This window comes from Zootoca vivipara, chromosome 6 (assembly GCF_963506605.1).
Source record: "Zootoca vivipara chromosome 6, rZooViv1.1, whole genome shotgun sequence".
Classification (NCBI taxonomy): domain Eukaryota; kingdom Metazoa; phylum Chordata; class Lepidosauria; order Squamata; family Lacertidae; genus Zootoca; species Zootoca vivipara.
In genome coordinates this window covers 10262362-10279910 of record NC_083281.1, presented here as the reverse complement: position 1 = coordinate 10279910, position 17549 = coordinate 10262362, and the positions used below count along the sequence as shown (strand labels likewise).

Genomic DNA, 17549 nt, shown 5'->3' with positions numbered 1-17549 from the left:
AATGGTCAGGGGTCCCTTTACCTTTATTTAATAATAATAATAATAATAATAATAATAATAGAAGCTGCCCGGAGTGGGTGGGGAAAACCCAGTCAGATGAGTGGGGTATAAATAGTAAAATTATCATTATGGAATGGGACATCCCTATTTTCATCAGAGAGATGCTGGCGGGTATGTTTCTGCGCATATAGCAACCTGTTTTCGATGTTCTTACCTTACCTGCACATGCATCCATTATGTGTTGACAGAAGCGGTACCATATCACTGTAAGCTGTCATGCCTCCCCCCCTCCCCAAATCCTGGGAACTGTAGTGAGTTAATGGTGCAGAGGGTTTTTAGGAGACCCCCCCCTTACCCTCCCCTCACAGAGCTACAGTTCCCGGCGCTCCCTGCAAACAGGGATTGACGGTTAAACCGCTATGCAGAACAATGAGGGCTGGAAACTTGTGCAAGCCAAGGCAGCTTCCTGTGTCCAGAAACATCTGCTTCCCTGCTCTCTGACAAATTTTCAGAGGGCAGCTGTCAACGTAAAACGCTTAACCCTCTTTCCGCCCCTCCCTACCGCAGGGCGGTTGTCGGAGGTGAAATCAGCAGGGTTGGGCGAAGCCTATCGGTCTCTGCGACGTTGCGGCGAGGATGTCTCCGGGGGGCCTGGTCTCAGCTGCTTGGAGCAGAGGTGAGGAAAAGGGAGCTCAGATAAGTAGCCTCGCAGGACCTGCGTGGGATGGTGAGGAAGAGAATGAGCTGTGAGGCAAATCATTATCATTTATTAAATTTGATGAAACTTGGTTCCCCTCCTTTCCATACATAAGGGAAATAGATAACAAATTTCCCCCATAAATTTCCAGGCCCTTGATCATCTTGGATGCCCTCCTCTGCACACCTTCCAGCTTGTCAACATCCTTAAATTAAACCCACCGACAAAACCAAGTCAGTCCTCTGGAAATATGCAGGTAACCTTGGAAGGGACAGCACATAGAAGAATCCCAACCAAGCCTATGAAGAGGCGTGTAGTGGTGATTGGGGATTCCCTACTGAGGGGTACAGAAGCAGTGATCTGTGGGCCTGACAAGATGTCTCGAGAGGTGTGCTGTCTACCTGGGGCCAAGATCAAAGATGTAACAGAACGGCTGCAAGGAATCATAAAACCCACCGACAAATACCCCTTCCTTTTGGTGCATGTGGGAACCAATGACACTGCAAGCCATAGCTTACAGAAGATCAAAAATGATTATGAGGCTCTGGGCAGGAAGTTGAAGCAATTAGATGCACAAATTGTCATCTCTTCTGTCCTCCCAGTTGAACGACATGGCCCAGGGAGAGAGGGAAAAATAGGGGAAGTGAACAACTGGCTTCGCAAATGGTGCAAACAGGAACGGTTTGGATTCCTAGATCACGGTCTGCAGTTTCTTGAAGATGGACTTCTGGCAAGTGATGGACTGCACCTCACAAAAGTTGGGAGGAATGTTTTTGCCACAAAACTCAAAAACCTCATCAGGAGGGCTTTAAACTGACTTATGTGGGGGAGGGAGACAGTGGTCCTGAAGGTAGGAGTCTATCAAATGCTGAAGATGATCATCCAAATGTCAAGGACCAAATGGAGCAAGCAGCATGCAGACCTAGTGGTGGGACGAAAATATCCTTAAATAAGAGACATGGGGGAATGATCAACGGTCTTCAATGTCTGTATACTAATGCACAGAGCATGGGAAATAAACAAGATGAACTTGAGCTCTTGGTACAGCAAACTAAATATGACATAATAGGCATCACTGAAACCTGGTGGGATGAGTCTCATGACTGGAATGTAGTAATAGAGGGATACAATCTATTTAAGAGAAATAGACCAAACAGGAAAGGAGGAGGAGTAGCTTTATATGTTAGGGATATGTATACCTGTGAAGAGATCCAGGATTTAAAACTTCAAAGCCAAATTGAGAGTATCTGGGTCAAAATTAAGGGAGAGAAAAACAACAGTGATCTCATTGTGGGAGTTTACTATAGATCCCCAAGCCAAACTGAGGACACAGATGATGCCTTCCTGGAACAGATGGCCAAGCATTCCAAAGGAAGTGAGATAGTAGTAATGGGGGATTTCAACTATCCTGATATTTGTTGGATGTCAAACTCAGCCAAGAGCATAAGGTCGAACAGATTCCTCACTGGCCTTGCAGACAACTTCATTGTCCAGAAAGTGGGAGAAGCAACAAGAGGATCAGCCATTTTAGATCTGGTCCTAACCAATAGTGATGACTTGGTTAGTGGGGTAGAAGTGGCAGGATCATTAGGTGGGAGTGACCATGCTCTTCTGGAGTTTATTATCCAGCGGAAAGGAGCAACCAAGCATACTAAGGTCCAAATTCTAGACTTTAAGAAAGCCGACTTCAGAAAACTTAGGGAAACGCTGGGTGAAATCCCATGGACAGTAATACTAAAAGGGAAGGGAGTTCATGATGGTTGGGAGTTTGTTAAAAGGGAGATATTAAAAGCACAACTTCAGGCAATACCAATGAGACGGAAACATGGAAGGTGCCTAAAGAAGCCAGGCTGGCTATCTAAAGAACTTTTGACTGAGTTAAGATTTAAAAGGGATATGTACAAAAAATGGAAAAGGGGGGAAATCTCCAGAGAGGAATTCAAACATATAGCCAGCACGTGTAGAGACAAAGTCAGAAAAGCTAAAGCACAGAATGAACTCAGGCTCGCCAGAGAGGTTAAAAGCAACAAAAAGGGCTTTTATGGGTATGTCCGTAGCAAAAGGAAAAACAAGGAAACAGTGGGGTCACTCAGAGGAGAAGATGGTGAAATGCAAACAGGGGACAGAGAAAGGGCAGAACTCCTCAATGCCTTCTTTGCCTCTGTCTTCTCCAAGAAAGAAAACAACGCCCGACCTGAAGAATATGGAGCAGATGATTCAGCAGGGGAAACACAGCCCAGAATAAGTAAGGAGGTAGTACAAGAATACTTGGCTAGTTTAGATGTATTCAAGTCTCCAGGGCCAGATGAACTACATCCAAGAGTATTAAAAGAACTGGCAGAGGTGATTTCAGAACCACTGGCAATAATCTTTGAAAATTCCTGGAGAACAGGCGAAGTTCCAGCAGACTGGAGGAGGGCAAATGTTGTCCCTATTTTCAAAAAGGGGAAAAGAGAGGACCCAAACAATTACCGCCCAGTCAGCCTGACATCAATACCAGGAAAGATTCTAGAGCAGATCATTAAGCAAACAGTCTGTGAGCACCTAGAAAGAAACTCTGTGATCACTAAAAGTCAGCATGGGTTCCTGAAAAATAAGTCATGTCAGACTAATCTGATCTCATTTTTTGACAGAATTACAAGCCTGGTAGATGAAGGGAACGCTGTGGATGTAGCCTATCTTGATTTCAGCAAGGCCTTTGACAAGGTGCCCCATGATATTCTTGTAAAGAAGCTGGTAAAATGTGGGCTAGACAATGCTACCATTCAGTGGATTTGTAGCTGGATTACTGACCGAACCCAAAGGGTGCTCATCAATGGCTCCTCCTCATCCTGGAGAGTAGTGACTAGTGGGGTGCCACAGGGTTCTGTCTTGGGCCCAGTCTTGTTCAACATCTTTATCAATGACTTGGATGATGGGCTTGAGGGAATCCTGAGCAAGTTTGCAGATGACACCAAGTTGGGAGGGGTGGCTAACACCCCAGAGGACAGGATCACACTTCAGAATGACCTTAACAGATTAGACAACTGGGCCAAAGCAAACAAGATGAATTTTAACAAGGAGAAATGTAAAGTACTACATTTGGGCAAAAAAAATGAAAGGCACAAATACAGGATGGGAGACACCTGGCTTGAGAGCAGTACATGTGAAAAGGATCTAGGAGTTTTGGTTGACCACAAACTTGACATGAGTCAGCAGTGTGATGCAGCAGCTAAAAAAGCCAATGCAATTCTGGGCTGCATCAATAGGAGTATAGCATCTAGATCAAGGGAAGTAATAGTACCACTGTATTCTGCTCTGGTCAGACCTCACCTGGAGTATTGTGTCCAGTTCTGGGCACCACAGTTCAAGAAGGATACTGATAAGCTGGAACGTGTCCAGAAGAGGGCAACCAAAATGGTCAAAGGCCTGGAAACGATGCCTTATGAGGAACGGCTTAGGGAGCTGGGTATGTTTAGCCTGGAGAAGAGAAGGTTAAGGGGTGATATGATAACCATGTTCAAATATATAAAAGGATGTCATATAAAGGAGGGAGAAAGGTTGTTTTCTGCTGCTCCAGAGAAGCGGACACGGAGCAACGGATTCAAACTACAAGAAAGAAGATTCCACCTAAACATTAGGAAGAACTTCCTGACAGTAAGAGCTGTTCGGCAGTGGAATTTGCTGCCAAGGAGTGTGGTGGAGTCTCCTTCTTTGGAGGTCTTTAAGCAGAAGCTTGACAGCCATCTGTCAGGAATGCTTTGATGGTGTTTCCTGCTTGGCAGGGGGTTGGACTGGATGGCCCTTGTGGTCTCTTCCAACTCTATGATTCTATGATTCTATGATTCTAAATTGTGACGCCCAGAACTGGACATCATGTTCCAGCTGTGGTCTGACCAAAGCAGAATAGAGTGGGACTATTATTTCCCTTGATCTGCACACTCGACTTCTGTGGATGCAGCCTAGAATAGCATTAGGTTTTTTTTGCTGCTGCTGCATCACACAATTTACTCATGTTAAGCTTGCATTCCACCAAGACCCCTTGAAGGAACAAGCTTGTTTTCTCCTGCTCCGGAGAGTAAGACTCGAACCCATGGCTTCAAGTTGCAAGAAAGGAGATTCCGACTCAACATCAGGAATAGCTTTCTGACAGTAGGAGCTGCCTGGCAGTGGAAGAGTTTGCCTTGGAAGGCTGTGGATTCTCCTTCTTCCTTTAAGCAGAGGTTGGGTGGTCATCTGTCCGAGATGCTTTAGCTGAGATTCCTGCATTGTAGGGGGTTGGACTAGATGACCCTCCGGGTCTCATCCAACTCTACCATTCTATGATTCTAAGTGCAGAACCTGACATTGGTCCTGGCTGAAATTCATTCTGTTAGCTTGCGTGCAGTTCTGCAATCTGTGAAAGTCATCTTGAATTCTGATTCTGTCTTCTGCGGCACAGAGATTCCTGGGCTCAATCTGTAATTGTCTGGAGCTGATGAGAGTTATAGTTTGAAACATCTAGAGGGCGCCAGGTTATGGGAGCCTGATTTCCAACCCCCCCCCCCTTTCCCCATTCAGGCTCTCAGAGCTGTGCCATTCGGATGAGGGCGACAGGGAGGTGTTGCAGGGACACATCCAGCGCCTGAGAGAGGAGCAGGCCTCCCTGAAGCTTCCAGAGTCAACTCCCGGATTGGGATCAGCAGCCAGAATCAGCTCCCGGATCGGGACCAAGGTGGCCGTGGTCCAGAAAGCCTTGCGGGAGACGCTTCCCTCCGAGGCGGCTCAACCCAGGATGGAGAAGACGCGTTTGCTGCAGGAGTTACAGGAGGCGAGGGTGAGCGATGGGAGTTTTTGACCCTTCTGTGCACAAAGTAGTCCACAATAAGTTTCCAGTCCTTAGTGATTATTATTTTTCTCCCATTAACCCACCGTTTCTCAGCCCGAGCCTGATAATTTTTCCAGCCTTTCCCCTGTAGCAGGTGGGGCTGACCTCTCCCCTCCTGTCCTGAACCCCCGGCCTCCCTGGTGGCAAGTCAGTAGGTCCAGCCCCCAATCCGGCGTCAAGCCACGTGTTCAAAGTCCAAAGCGATACAGATCCTGGAGCATTCAGGACAAGATCCGTCAACGTTGGGCAACTGAGCAGACACAGCCCCTCCACTCTGCTCCCTTTTGTACAGGCAAACTCGGCCCTCCAGATGTTTTGGGACTACAATTCCCATCATCCCTCACCACTGGTCCTGTTAGCTAGGGATGATGGGAGTTGTAGTCCCAAAACATCTGGGGGGGCCGAGTTTGCCTAGGCCTGCTTTTGTACTTTGCGTGCCACTTCAAGCGTCTGGACTTGACGAGACAGATGCATTGCAGGGGGTTGGGCTGGATAATAATAATGTTGTGTTGTTGTTTAGTCGTTTAGTCGTGTCCGACTCTTCGTGACCCCATGGACCATAGCACGCCAGGCACTCCTGTCTTGCACTGCCTCCCGCAGTTTGGTCAAACTCATGTTCGTAGCTTCGAGAACACTGTCCAACCATCTTGTCCTCTGTCGTCCCCTTCTCCTAGTGCCCTCAATCTTTCCCAACATCAGGGTCTTTTCCAAGGATTCTTCTCTTCTCATGAGGTGGCCAAAGTATTGGAGCCTCAGCTTCACGATCTGTCCTTCCAGGGAGCACTCAGGGCTGATTTCCTTAAGAATGGATAGGTTTGATCTTCTTGCAGTCCATGGGACTCTCAAGAGTCTCCTCCAGCACCATAATTCAAAAGCATCAATTCTTCGGCGATCAGCCTTCTTTATGGTCCAGCTCTCACTTCCATACATCACTACTGGGAAATAATAATAATAATAATATTAATAATAATAATAATAATAATAATAATAATAATAATAATAATAATAAGTTTTTATTTATACCCCGCCCTCCCCAGTCAAAACCAGGCTCAGGGCGGCTCACACCAATAAAATTACAATAAAACATGCAAAGCAATTGATTAAAATACAGTGTTAAAATTTAAGTTTAAAATGCAGCCTGATTTTAAGTACCGTATATTCCGGCATATAAGACGACTGGGCGTATAAGACGACCCCAACTTTTCCAGTTAAAATATAGAGTTTGGGATATACTTGCCATATAAGAAATACGACCCGGCGTATAAGACGACCCCCGACTTTTGAGAAGATTTTCCTGGGTCAAAAAGTAGTCTTATACGCAGGAATATACAGTAGTCCATAAATCCAAGCCATGAGGGAGGAAAACACAGGGGCCAGACTAAGTCCAGCCCAAAGGCCAGGCAGAACAGCTCTTGTCTTGCAGGCCCTGCGGAAAGATGACAAATCCCGTAGGGCCCTGGTCTCCTGTGAAAGAGCGTTCCACCAAGTTGGGGCCAATACTGAAAAGGCCCTGGCCCCAGTAGAGGCCAATCTAGCCACCTTATGGCTCGGGATCTCCAGAATATTGTTGTTTGTGGACCTTAAGGTCCTCCGCGGGGCATACCAGGAGAGGCGGTCCCGTAGGTACGAGGGTCCCAAGCCCCCGGGTTCCCTTCCAATTCCCCAGCTCTGTTATTCTATGGCACTCACCTGCCCTGAGTCTCCTCCAGCTGAGGAATCGCACCCCTCCTCCCAGAGCTAGCGAGCCTCAGCCTCCAGGAGCTTCAGAGCCTGCCGTGTTCGGGGAATCTTGGGTCCCTCTGGTGATGGGTCCTGCTGCTCTGGCTTGTGTGCACCCACCCCCACCCCCTTGCCGCCCTCCAGAACCTAGTGAGCCCCTCTTCCCCCATCCCCTGCTGCCCCATTGGGTCCCGGTCCGGCCACACCCCTCGCCGTCCGTCCTGCCAGTTCACGACACCTCCCAGTTCTGATCCCAGGAGGCCTTGGGTGACCTCAACACCCGCTTGCACCTGGCGGAGAAGGAGAAGCAGAGGCTCATGTTGCAGATGTACACTTTCCGGGCTCAGGAAGCTGCCTGCCTGCTGATGGCCCGGATCCTGCAAGGGGAGCGCGATGAGCTTCGCGGGCAGCAAACTGCGTCAACAGGAAGCAGCAGCAGTGGAGAGGACTCCTCGGAGGTAAGGCTCACAACGGATCAGTAGATTGTGCTTATTTTTCCCTCTTTGGCAAAAATAAGGATTCCCAAACAGGTAAGAGAGATCTTTTCATACGCTGCAAGGAAGAGGGGCAAAGTTCCGTCAAGATCAGAATGGATTCAAAAACTGGTTGAATATGCGGAACTAGATAGCATGTCAGGAAAAAATAATAAATAAATCAAAACAGGTATTTATTTCAAAATGGGAAGTCCTTAAAATCTATTTGAAAAACAACGATGGTAGTTTAAGGTCAGTTGCAGCGTTTGAATAATTTCACTAGCAGCCTCAAGTATGATGTAAAATCTAAGATAGATCAAAGACGATTAAACTCTAACAAAACTTGTTATGTTAAGGCAGCGAACAAATAATGAGAATTTGAAGTAAGGAGTAGACGGGAAGTCTGGTTGATAGAAAAATACCATTTTTATTTCAAGGTTTGGAGATTAATAGTTGATGTATCACTTTTTTTTTTTTGCTTTGTGGTGATGGATATTGTTTTCTTTTTCTGTTTGGTGTATTGAAGTGAATGATAACAATAAGAAAAAAAAGATTGTGCTCATTTTTCCCTAGTGAGGGAACTTGGTGTATTATCTGGTAGAATCTTGGAAGGGACCCCAGGGGTCATCTAGTCCACGCCCCTGCAATGCAGGAATCTCCACCAAAGCTATCCAGGATGGCCAGCCTTCCAAGCTCTGCCTAGAAACCTCTAGAGCCTGGCTGCTGGATCAGGCCAAAGTGTGCCTGCCTTAATCCGGCATCCCGTGCTCACAGTGGCTGAATACCCCTAAGGACTTAAGAATCTAGGTAGACTGCCTCTGCAGCTGGAGGCTCCATAAGGACACAGGAAGAGCCTGGTTGCCAGAGCAGGCCAAAGGGGCCGCTATCGTACAGCCCCATATCCTGTTCTCACAGCTACCAACCAGGCACCCCTATTATGGGAAACTTGCAGGCGAGATCCGAGAGCGAGAGCCCATCTCCCCTTCTGTGGTTTCCAGCAACTGGTATTCAGAGGCTTTGCTGCCTCCAATCAGCGGAGGCAGAGCAGAGCCATCCTGGCTGGTATAGTCACCGATATAGTCTGACTCTTCTCCCTGAATTGGGTCTGACCCTCTTCTAAAGCCATCTCGGTCGGTGGCCGTCTCTGCCTCCAGTGGCAGGGAGTTCCGCAGTCTAAAGCCAGGCGCAGGGGGTCGGGGGCTGCGGAACTGGCAAGCTGCAAGTGGTCGCTCCTTTTCATTCATGTTTCCTCTCTGTGGCGGTGCAGGAGTTTGCCCCCATCTGCACTTCCAAGAGGGACGCTCCCCGGTCGTCTGAGGGTGCTGGCGACGGCGTAGAGCAATCCGGCGAGGAAGCGAAGAGGGAGGCGTTGAAGTTTCTTGACACTCTGATGCAGTGAGTGCGATTCAGCTCACTGTTTGCATTTCTCTGGTTTTGGGGTCCACAAAGCCCTTATTCCTATGTGATGGACGTGCAAAGCAACTACCCGTAAAGGCTTTTTGCGGAAAAGAAATGCTTAAAAGGACCCCCAAAAGACCAGAAGCATTCCTTGTAGGAATCATTGAGTCAGATGTACCAAAGAATCAGAAGAATTTATTTTTGTATATATATTTATATTTATAAATATATATATATTTACATTTAAAAAAGCTTAATTTAAATTTAATTTAAAATACATTCAGGACATGCTCAAAAAGAACACAGACATACCAAATAATAATATACAAAATCATATGTAGGAAATAATAATAAAATAGTCTAGACATAAGAATAATCATCTGATAATATAAATAATCAGAAACAGAACCATAAGTGTTCTCAACAATACTTAAACACTAAAAAAAAAAATTTTTGTATGCAACTACTGGCGACCGAATCTGACAGGCTCGGAAATCAGCGAGTCTAACCAGTAGAATGAGAGATCAAGAGGAAACAGTGTTCAAGGAGGATTGTGATTAATAATGTGTGGATAAATGTATACTGTAAAAATAAATGGATTGTAGGCAAAAAGGTGCCTAGTCCTCTGTAAGGGCACCTCAGCTGTCTCGGTGGAAATTTGGGGGGGGCGGGGCAGGAGCCCCTCTGCCCAAATTGCCTAGCCTCACTGTCTATCATCATCATAATCATCAATAGAATTGTAGAATTGGAAGGGACCATGAGGGTCATCTAGTCCAACCCCCTGCAATGCAAGAACCATTTCCCCAATGCGGAACTCGAACCCACAACCCTGAGATTAAGAGTCTCACACTCTGCTAACTGAGCTATCCCAGTTGTTATTAGAACCATCGACTCATTGAGTTGGAAGGGACCCCAAGAGTCTAACCTGCTGCAATGCAGGAATCTCAGCTAAAGCATTGATAATAATAGTATTATTATTATTAATAATATTAATTAAATTTGCGTACTGCCCTTCATCTGTAGATCTCAGGGCAGTTTGCAGCGTAACAATACCAGAGAGAAAAACACCAAATACGTAACGAAAATACGTAACGAGAATTTCTGTTTTTTTGGAAGCCGCCCAGAGTGGCTGGGGGAACCCGGCCAGATGGGCGGGGTATAAATAATAAATTATTATTATTATTATTATTATTATTATTATTATTATTATTATTAGAACAAAGCAAACCAATAACTCCCCCTCCAACTGAGTGTCAACCCACTGAAATCTATGGGTCTACTCTGAGCCACGCATACTGGGTTTACACCCCCAAATTCTCCTGCTATTACGGGCATCAGTCTCCCGTCGGCCTGCTCCGGTTGCAGAGAGCAGCAGGTACAAGATTCCCAAGAGAGCCAGTGTGGTGTAGTGGTTAAGAGCGGTAGACTCGTAATCTGGGGAACCGGGTTCGCGCCTCCGCTCCTCCACATGCAGCTGCCGGGTGACTTTGGGCTAGTCACACTTCTCTGAAGTCTCTCAGCCTCACTCACCTCACAGGGTGTCTGTTGTGGGGGAGGAGGGGAAAAGAAGATTGTTAGCCGCTTTGAGACTCCTTCGGGTAGTGATAAAGTGGGATATCAAATCCAAACTCTTCTTCTTCTGTGTTCTCCTCTAGTGTAAATGGCAGGATCGAGGAGCTCAAAGATCGGATCAGCTCCCTCCTAGCTGAGCTGGAAGAGAGAAGCCAGGATAGCAGAGCCCAGGAGGCGCAGCAGATGGAGCTCACGAGGGACTTTTTCAAAGCACACAGGTAAGTTTGGAGTGGGGGGTCCCCTCTCCCCCAAAAGGCCTCTGAACCCCGAGAGACCCCAGGCACCCCCTTATCTGGTCCAAGCTAGCCAGCGGCTGCTCTGAAATCCTCACAAAAGGTAACCAGCCCTCTATTCAGAACCACTGAGGACTCGAATCATGTTTTGCCTGAAAGGAAAAGACCTGCTTTGAATGCAGGAGGTCAAACGTTGGCAAGGATGTCGCCCTGCTCGTCCTGCCAGCCAGTGTTGGCAAAACTGAGCTATAGAGACCCAAAGGTCCAACTCAGAAGAAGGCAGCTTCCTTTGCTCCTTATGCAGAGGACTAGAAACTGGCTTGCTTTCTTTTCCTGGGAAAGGCCGCAGCTTAGGTGCAGGACACCTGCTTTGCCTGCAGAAGGTCCCAGGTGGTGCTGCCGGCCAGTGCGGACCATGCTAAGCTAAACCCCATCCCGTCTGTCTCCACTGTTTTGTCCTTTCCCCCTTCCTCTCCAGTGCCCTTGTCCTCGCCTACCAGAACAGCCGCAAGAAGCAGGAAGCCCAGCTGCACCAACTGGAGACGCAGATCGGTCTGATGGGTCAACGGCAGGCTGGGCAGTTGCAGTCGCTGGTGCAAACCCTCCACAGGTTGGAGGGCAGAGCGGGCAGCCCAGCCTCCACTTAGCACAAGCCTTGCCCAGGAAGGAAGGGCAGGAGAGGAGGGGGGGAAACGGCATCTAAACATGTCCCTGTTTTCATTGGAGAAATGTTGGAGGGTCTGGAGTTATGCGCCCCCCGAGAAGGAGATAAGTCACTAGCCCAGGGGTTCCCAACAAAATTTTCTCAAAGGACCCCTCATCGAGCCGCTATTGTGACAAGGACCCCCATTAATTCCTAATCCTAAAATTAAAAAGTGAGAGCCAAATTAAGAGTCTTTTTATATTTTATATTTATACTTTTTTTACAGTTCTTCCTCTTCATCTGTAGGCCTTTGTCGTTTTAACGAACCACTTTTTAACCAATGGTCCATTTTTAACTACGTGAACTGTAGCTTCCGCGAAAAACAACGCTTTGTTTACAAACACTACTGTTTTGCAAAGAGGCAGCTCGCGCCAGGGGGGAGGGAGGGGAATGGAGAAGACAGGGTACCTGCGCAGTAGCGCACAAATGAAGCCGACGCGCGCAAAGCATCTTGGGGAGGTGAGCATTAGCAGAATGCGCGCGCTGCCTCTTTGCAAAACAGTAGTGTTTGTAAAGCGCCACCTAACGGCATACAGCAGAACTACTGCCTCTATCTAATTCTAGTTTTGTGCTAGACTCTGCTCATGCAGGAAGCGGCCAAAACAAAAAATCTGTTATCATACGAAATATATTTAATATATTTTTTATTCTAATAGCATCTTGAGGACCCCTCTGGCATAGCTCGCGGACCCCTGGGGGTCCCCGGACCACCTGTTAGGAACCACTGCACTAGACAACCTTTAGAAGACATCTAAAGGCAGCCCTGGATAGGGAAGTTTTGAAGGTTTAACGTTCTGTTTTGTTTTTACATTTCTGTTGGAAGCCGTCCAGAGTGCTTGGGGCAACCCAGATGGACAGGGTATAAATAATAACATTATTATTATTATTATTATTATTATTATTATTATTATTATTATTATGGAGTTGTTGTTGTTTAGTCGTTTAGTCGTGTCCTACTCTTTGTGACCCCATGGACCATAGCACGCCAGGCTCTCCTGTCTTCTACTGCCTCCCGCAGTTTGGTCAAACTCATGTTTGTAGCTTCGAGAACACTGTCCAACCATCTCGTCCTCTGTCGTCCCCTTCTCCTTGTGCCCTCAATCTTTCCCAACATCAGGGTCTTTTCCAGGAAGTCTTCTCTTCTCATGAGGTGGCCAAAGTATTGGAGCCTCAGCTTCAGGATCTGTCCTTCCAGTGAGCACTCGGGGCTGATTTCCTTCAGAATGGATAGGTTTGATCTTGCAGCCCATGGGACTCTCATGCAGAATTCATCATGTGAAAGCCTGGACTAGATGAATCCCAAGCCGGAATTAAGATTGCCAGAAATTAATATCAACAACCTCAGATATGCAGATGACACAACCTTGATGGCAGAAAGTGAGGAGGAATTAAAGAACCTTTTAATGAGGGTGAAAGAGGAGAGCACAAAATGTGGTCTGAAGCTCAACATAAAAAAAAACTAAGATCATGGCCACTGGTCCCATCACCTCCTGGCAAATAGAAGGGGAAGAAATGGAGGCAGTGAGAGATTTTACTTTCTTGGGCTCCTTGATCCCTGCAGATGGTGACAGCAGTCACGAAATTAAAAGACGCCTGCTTCTTGGGAGAAAAGCAATGACAAACCTAGACAGCATCTTAAAAAGCAGAGACATCACCTTGCTGACAAAGGTTAGTATAGTTAAAGCTATGGTTTTCCCAGTAGTGATGGATGGAAGTGAGAGCTGGACCATAAAGAAGGCTGATCGCCAAAGAATGGATGCTTTTGAATTATTATGGAGTAGGATTCCCCTATTTTCATCTGTGAAATGTTGGAGGGTATGACTTTACTACAAACGCTTCCCTTGTTTCCTGACGCAAATGGAAGCAGGACGATACAGTGGTACCTTTGGAATCCGTTCCAGAAGTCCATTCCAAAACCAAGGTGTGCTTTCCCATAGAAAGTAATGCAAAAAGGATTAATCTGTTCCAGGCTTATAAAAACAACCCCTAAAACAGCAATTTAACATGAATTTTACTATCTAACGAGACCATCGATCCATAAAATTAAAGCAATGTACTGTACTATAAAATAAATAAGGCAGTATTGTAGATGATAAAAATTAAAATTCTTTTTTTTCCTTACCTGCACTATTGATAGTCATTGTTTGGATGGGGGGCTTTTATCCATTTCCACAGTCACACAATCCATCAATCAGTAGCTGAACTGGGTTGCACACAGTCACAAAAACGAATGAACCAAAACGGCCTCAAAAACAAAAATGCAAAATAAACAGCAAAAACAAAAGCGCCAAACTTAATCCGTTCTGGGAGTCCATTTGACTCCTGAAATGTTTGAAAACCAAGGCGCAGCTTCTGATTGGTGCAGGTGCCCCGGAAACAATAGCCGACAGCCGCATCGGATGTTCGGCTTCCGAAAAACGTTCGAAAACTTACTTCCGAGTTTTTGGCATTTGGAAACCAAGGCGTTTGAGCACCAAGGCATTTGAGAACCGAGGTACCACTGCATAAGCCAACAAAGTTTTCCGGTTGGCATCTGTCTCTAGAGGCAATGGAGTGCGTCTTCAGGGGTGAAGCCAAACTGCTGCATTCGCAGCACCGAAGGGCCCTCCCTTGGGCGCAAGCCTGGCCAGTGGGCATGGAGGTCCTGGGCTGCCCAGACGACAAGACCTGCCTCTAGGGCTCACTGATGTGGCCCAAAGAAAAGCAGGGCAAGACGTTTGGCACCAACTTGGCTGCAGGAGTTGCTGGAGGGAGGCAGACAAGGCACCCTCCAACCGCCTTAGGGACTCTACGGATTTGTGTAAGATTTACTCCTTAGGCCAGTTGGGAGTTGTAGGCCAAAACATGTGGAGGGCCGCAGTTTGGGGATGCCTGCTCCAGATGTTTCGGGACTACAACTCCCATCATCCCTAGCTAACAGGACCAGTGGTCAGGGATGATGGGAGTTGTAGTCCCAAAACATCTGGAGGGCCGAGTTTGCCTGTGCCTGCCTTAGGCTTTCCTTCTCCTGAAAATATCCTGCAAGGCAGCAGAGGTTTAGCGTCAGAGTTTTCCTTCTCCTAGATTGGCTCCCATCCCAGGTGGATGAGCCCCACCTGCCCCTCGCTTCCCTCTACGGCAGGCACCCCCAAACTGCTGCCCTCCAGATGTTCTGGCCTACAACTCCCATGATCCCTAGCTAACAGGACCAGTGGTCAGGGATGATGGGAATTGTAGTCCAAAACATCTGGAGGGCCAAAGTTTGGGGGTGCCTGCCCTACGGCATGTACAGAAGCTGCCTCAAAGCTCCGCCAAATACACTCGAAAAAATTCCCATATAAGCTTCACAGGAGAGTCATAATGGGGACGGCGGGAGTTATTGGGTAGTTGTTTCTGTTTTGATTATATATTTTGTGGTTTTACATTTTGATTTTGTTCTCTGAACCACCCCGAGACCTCCGGGTATAGGGCAGATATAAATTCAAAAAATACTAATAATAATAAAGAGAGGAGGAGGAAGAGGCCAAACCACTGACATCCACCAGGGGGCGCCTTTGCACAAGTGTCAGTGCGCTGCGACTGATATCGTGCCAGTCCTACTCCATGTAGACCTACTGAAGTCAATGGGTTTAAGGATTTTAATGAATGGGCCTTGAATGAATCCTGTCCTCCGATTTCAGTAGGTGGATTCAGAGTGTGAACAACCTTCCACGCGATCCCCAGTTCGGTAGTTAAACCAGGAACCAAAGATTGTTGTTGATGGACATAGAGATTCGGGTTTAATGAGCGTGTGCTTGCTCCCCGCTAAGAGAATCCCGTAGCGATTTGCAATCAAGAGTCGGCAAGCGAAGACACAGAAATAAAACCACACAGACGTTGGCAAAAGCAGGTGAATACAGAAATACCAGTTGGTAGAGCGTGAGATTTTTCATCTCAGGGTTGCGGGTTCGAGCCCCATGTTGGGCAAAAGATTCCTGCATTGTAGGGGGTTGGGCTAGATGACCCTCGGGATCCCTTCAAACACTATGATTCTATGATTTTTTTTAACATCACACAAAACAGTTCTAACAGTTGGTGCCCCCCCTTACCTTCTGCCACTGTTAATTTATTTCTCTGGCAACCATACTGAGAAAAAACAGGCTTAAACACAACACCACACACACACACACACGAAAGCAGGCCTACTTAGAGTAGGCCCTAGAATTCTAGAACCATAGAATTGTGGAGTTGGAAGGGACCCCCAGGGGTCATCTATTCCAACCCCCCGCCATGCAGGAATCTCAACAAAAGCATCCATGACAAACGACTGCCTTAGGTCCATTTTTCTACTGTAAGTCAAGCTTTGCTGGATGAGACCCAATGCAAATAAAACACTGAAGTCAAGAGAAAAAAATAATAATAAATATACAAATAAATCAAACCCCTGGTTTGATTTTTTTCTTCTTGCTTCCTAGGAGTTGACCGACCCTTACCCTCCCTTCATAGCTCCTGACCCTTATCATCTGAATTCTCGGACAACCCCCTTCTCTCTCTCTCCCCACAACCCTCTTTTTTGAAAAAAAAAAAAGTTCACTGCTGTCAGCAAGATCAAAGGTGAGAGCCAGGGGTTTGATAAATATTCGCTAGACAACGGACTCAGTGACCCCCACAAAGGAGAAGTTTTCGAAACCAGACTCCTGGCTGGGTACCAAATCCAGGGGTCGTGGCCATACTGACCCCCCAAAAAAAAACCTAGTCTGCCTTTCTATCCCCTCCTCCCACGCTGCTAGACTCGATTCCCCCCTTCCGGGCTGATTTATCTTATGCTAATTAAAATTCCACGCACGCACCCAAATATAGGGAATCTGATCGCAGAGGTCAAGCTCTCCCCACCCACACCCACCCCAAATCGGGAGGTCAGGCCGAGAGTGAAGGGGTGGGGTGGGGGTTGGAGCAGGATGGAGGTCTTGGGAAAGCGTGTTTAAGATCTCGCAATAGGGACTGCCTTTCACATTCTTAATACACTCCCGATTCACATATTAAGATTTTCGAGGTCTGGAAGCCAAGCCTGATGAGGAACTGTTGAAGGAAGCTGGGTATGTTTAGCCTGGAAAAGAGGAGACTGAATGGAGATAGGAAGGCCACCTTCAAATATCTCAAGGGCTGTCATGTGGAAGGCGGGGGGGGGGGGGGACGTGGCTTTATAAATGCAATGGCATGACGTAAATTTTAAAAATGGCACAGAGGATGATTGTGAGAGCATCACTTCAGGAATACCCTTCCCCTCTTTTCGACTGCAAAAGGCTTTCTCCCTCTGACGCTCCTTTTTTGCCCCCCTCCAGCCCCCTCCATCCTGCATTGTGCGGGTTGAGCTAAATGACCCTCAGGGGTCCCTTCCAACTCTACAATTCTCTGCTTCTACCTTCACCCTTGCAGGCAGCCTGAGCCCTGTCTGCCCATCCCCTGCCTTATTAAGGGAGTCGATATGTCTCTCTCCATCTCCCCTGGGTGTGGCGGCGTAACACAGATGTCAGGCAGGCGGGCTCTGCTCTCCCTCCTTGAAGCCCTTGATCGCTCAGGGGCTTTTAGAAATGTAATACTGGCTCCCAGTACGTTTCCGAGCACAGTTCAAAGTGTTGGTGCAGACCTTTAAAGCCCTAAACGGCCTCGGTCCTGTATACCTGAAGGAGCGTCTCCACCCCCATCGTCCAGTCCGGACACTGAGGTCCAGCACCAAGGGCCTTCTGGCGGTTCCCTCATTGCGAGAAGTGAGGTTACAGGGAAACAGACAGAGGGCCTTCTCAGTGGTGGCACCCGCCCTGTGGAACGCCCTCCCGTCAGATGTCAAGACAATATGCAATTATTTTACTTTTAGAAGACAAATGAAGGTGGCCCTGTTTAGGGAAGTTTTTAATGTTTGACACTGTACTGTTTTTAATATTCGATTGGA

At 47.2% G+C, this 17549-nt stretch overlaps 1 protein-coding gene across 2 annotated transcripts in view; it reads left to right on the top strand.

The window, feature by feature from the left end:
* USHBP1 (USH1 protein network component harmonin binding protein 1) overlaps positions 1-14423 on the top strand; it is a 28566-nt gene extending 14143 nt beyond the window's left edge. For both annotated transcript variants that reach the window (XM_035121011.2, XM_035121010.2), the window contains 6 exons: positions 568-676; positions 5237-5492; positions 7520-7720; positions 9003-9130; positions 10789-10923; positions 11417-14423. In XM_035121011.2, coding sequence (XP_034976902.2) covers positions 568-676; positions 5237-5492; positions 7520-7720; positions 9003-9130; positions 10789-10923; positions 11417-11585 — 998 coding nt within the window. In that variant the 3' untranslated portion in view covers positions 11586-14423. The remainder of the gene's footprint in view (positions 1-567; positions 677-5236; positions 5493-7519; positions 7721-9002; positions 9131-10788; positions 10924-11416) is intronic.
* Positions 14424-17549: the final 3126 nt, after the last annotated feature.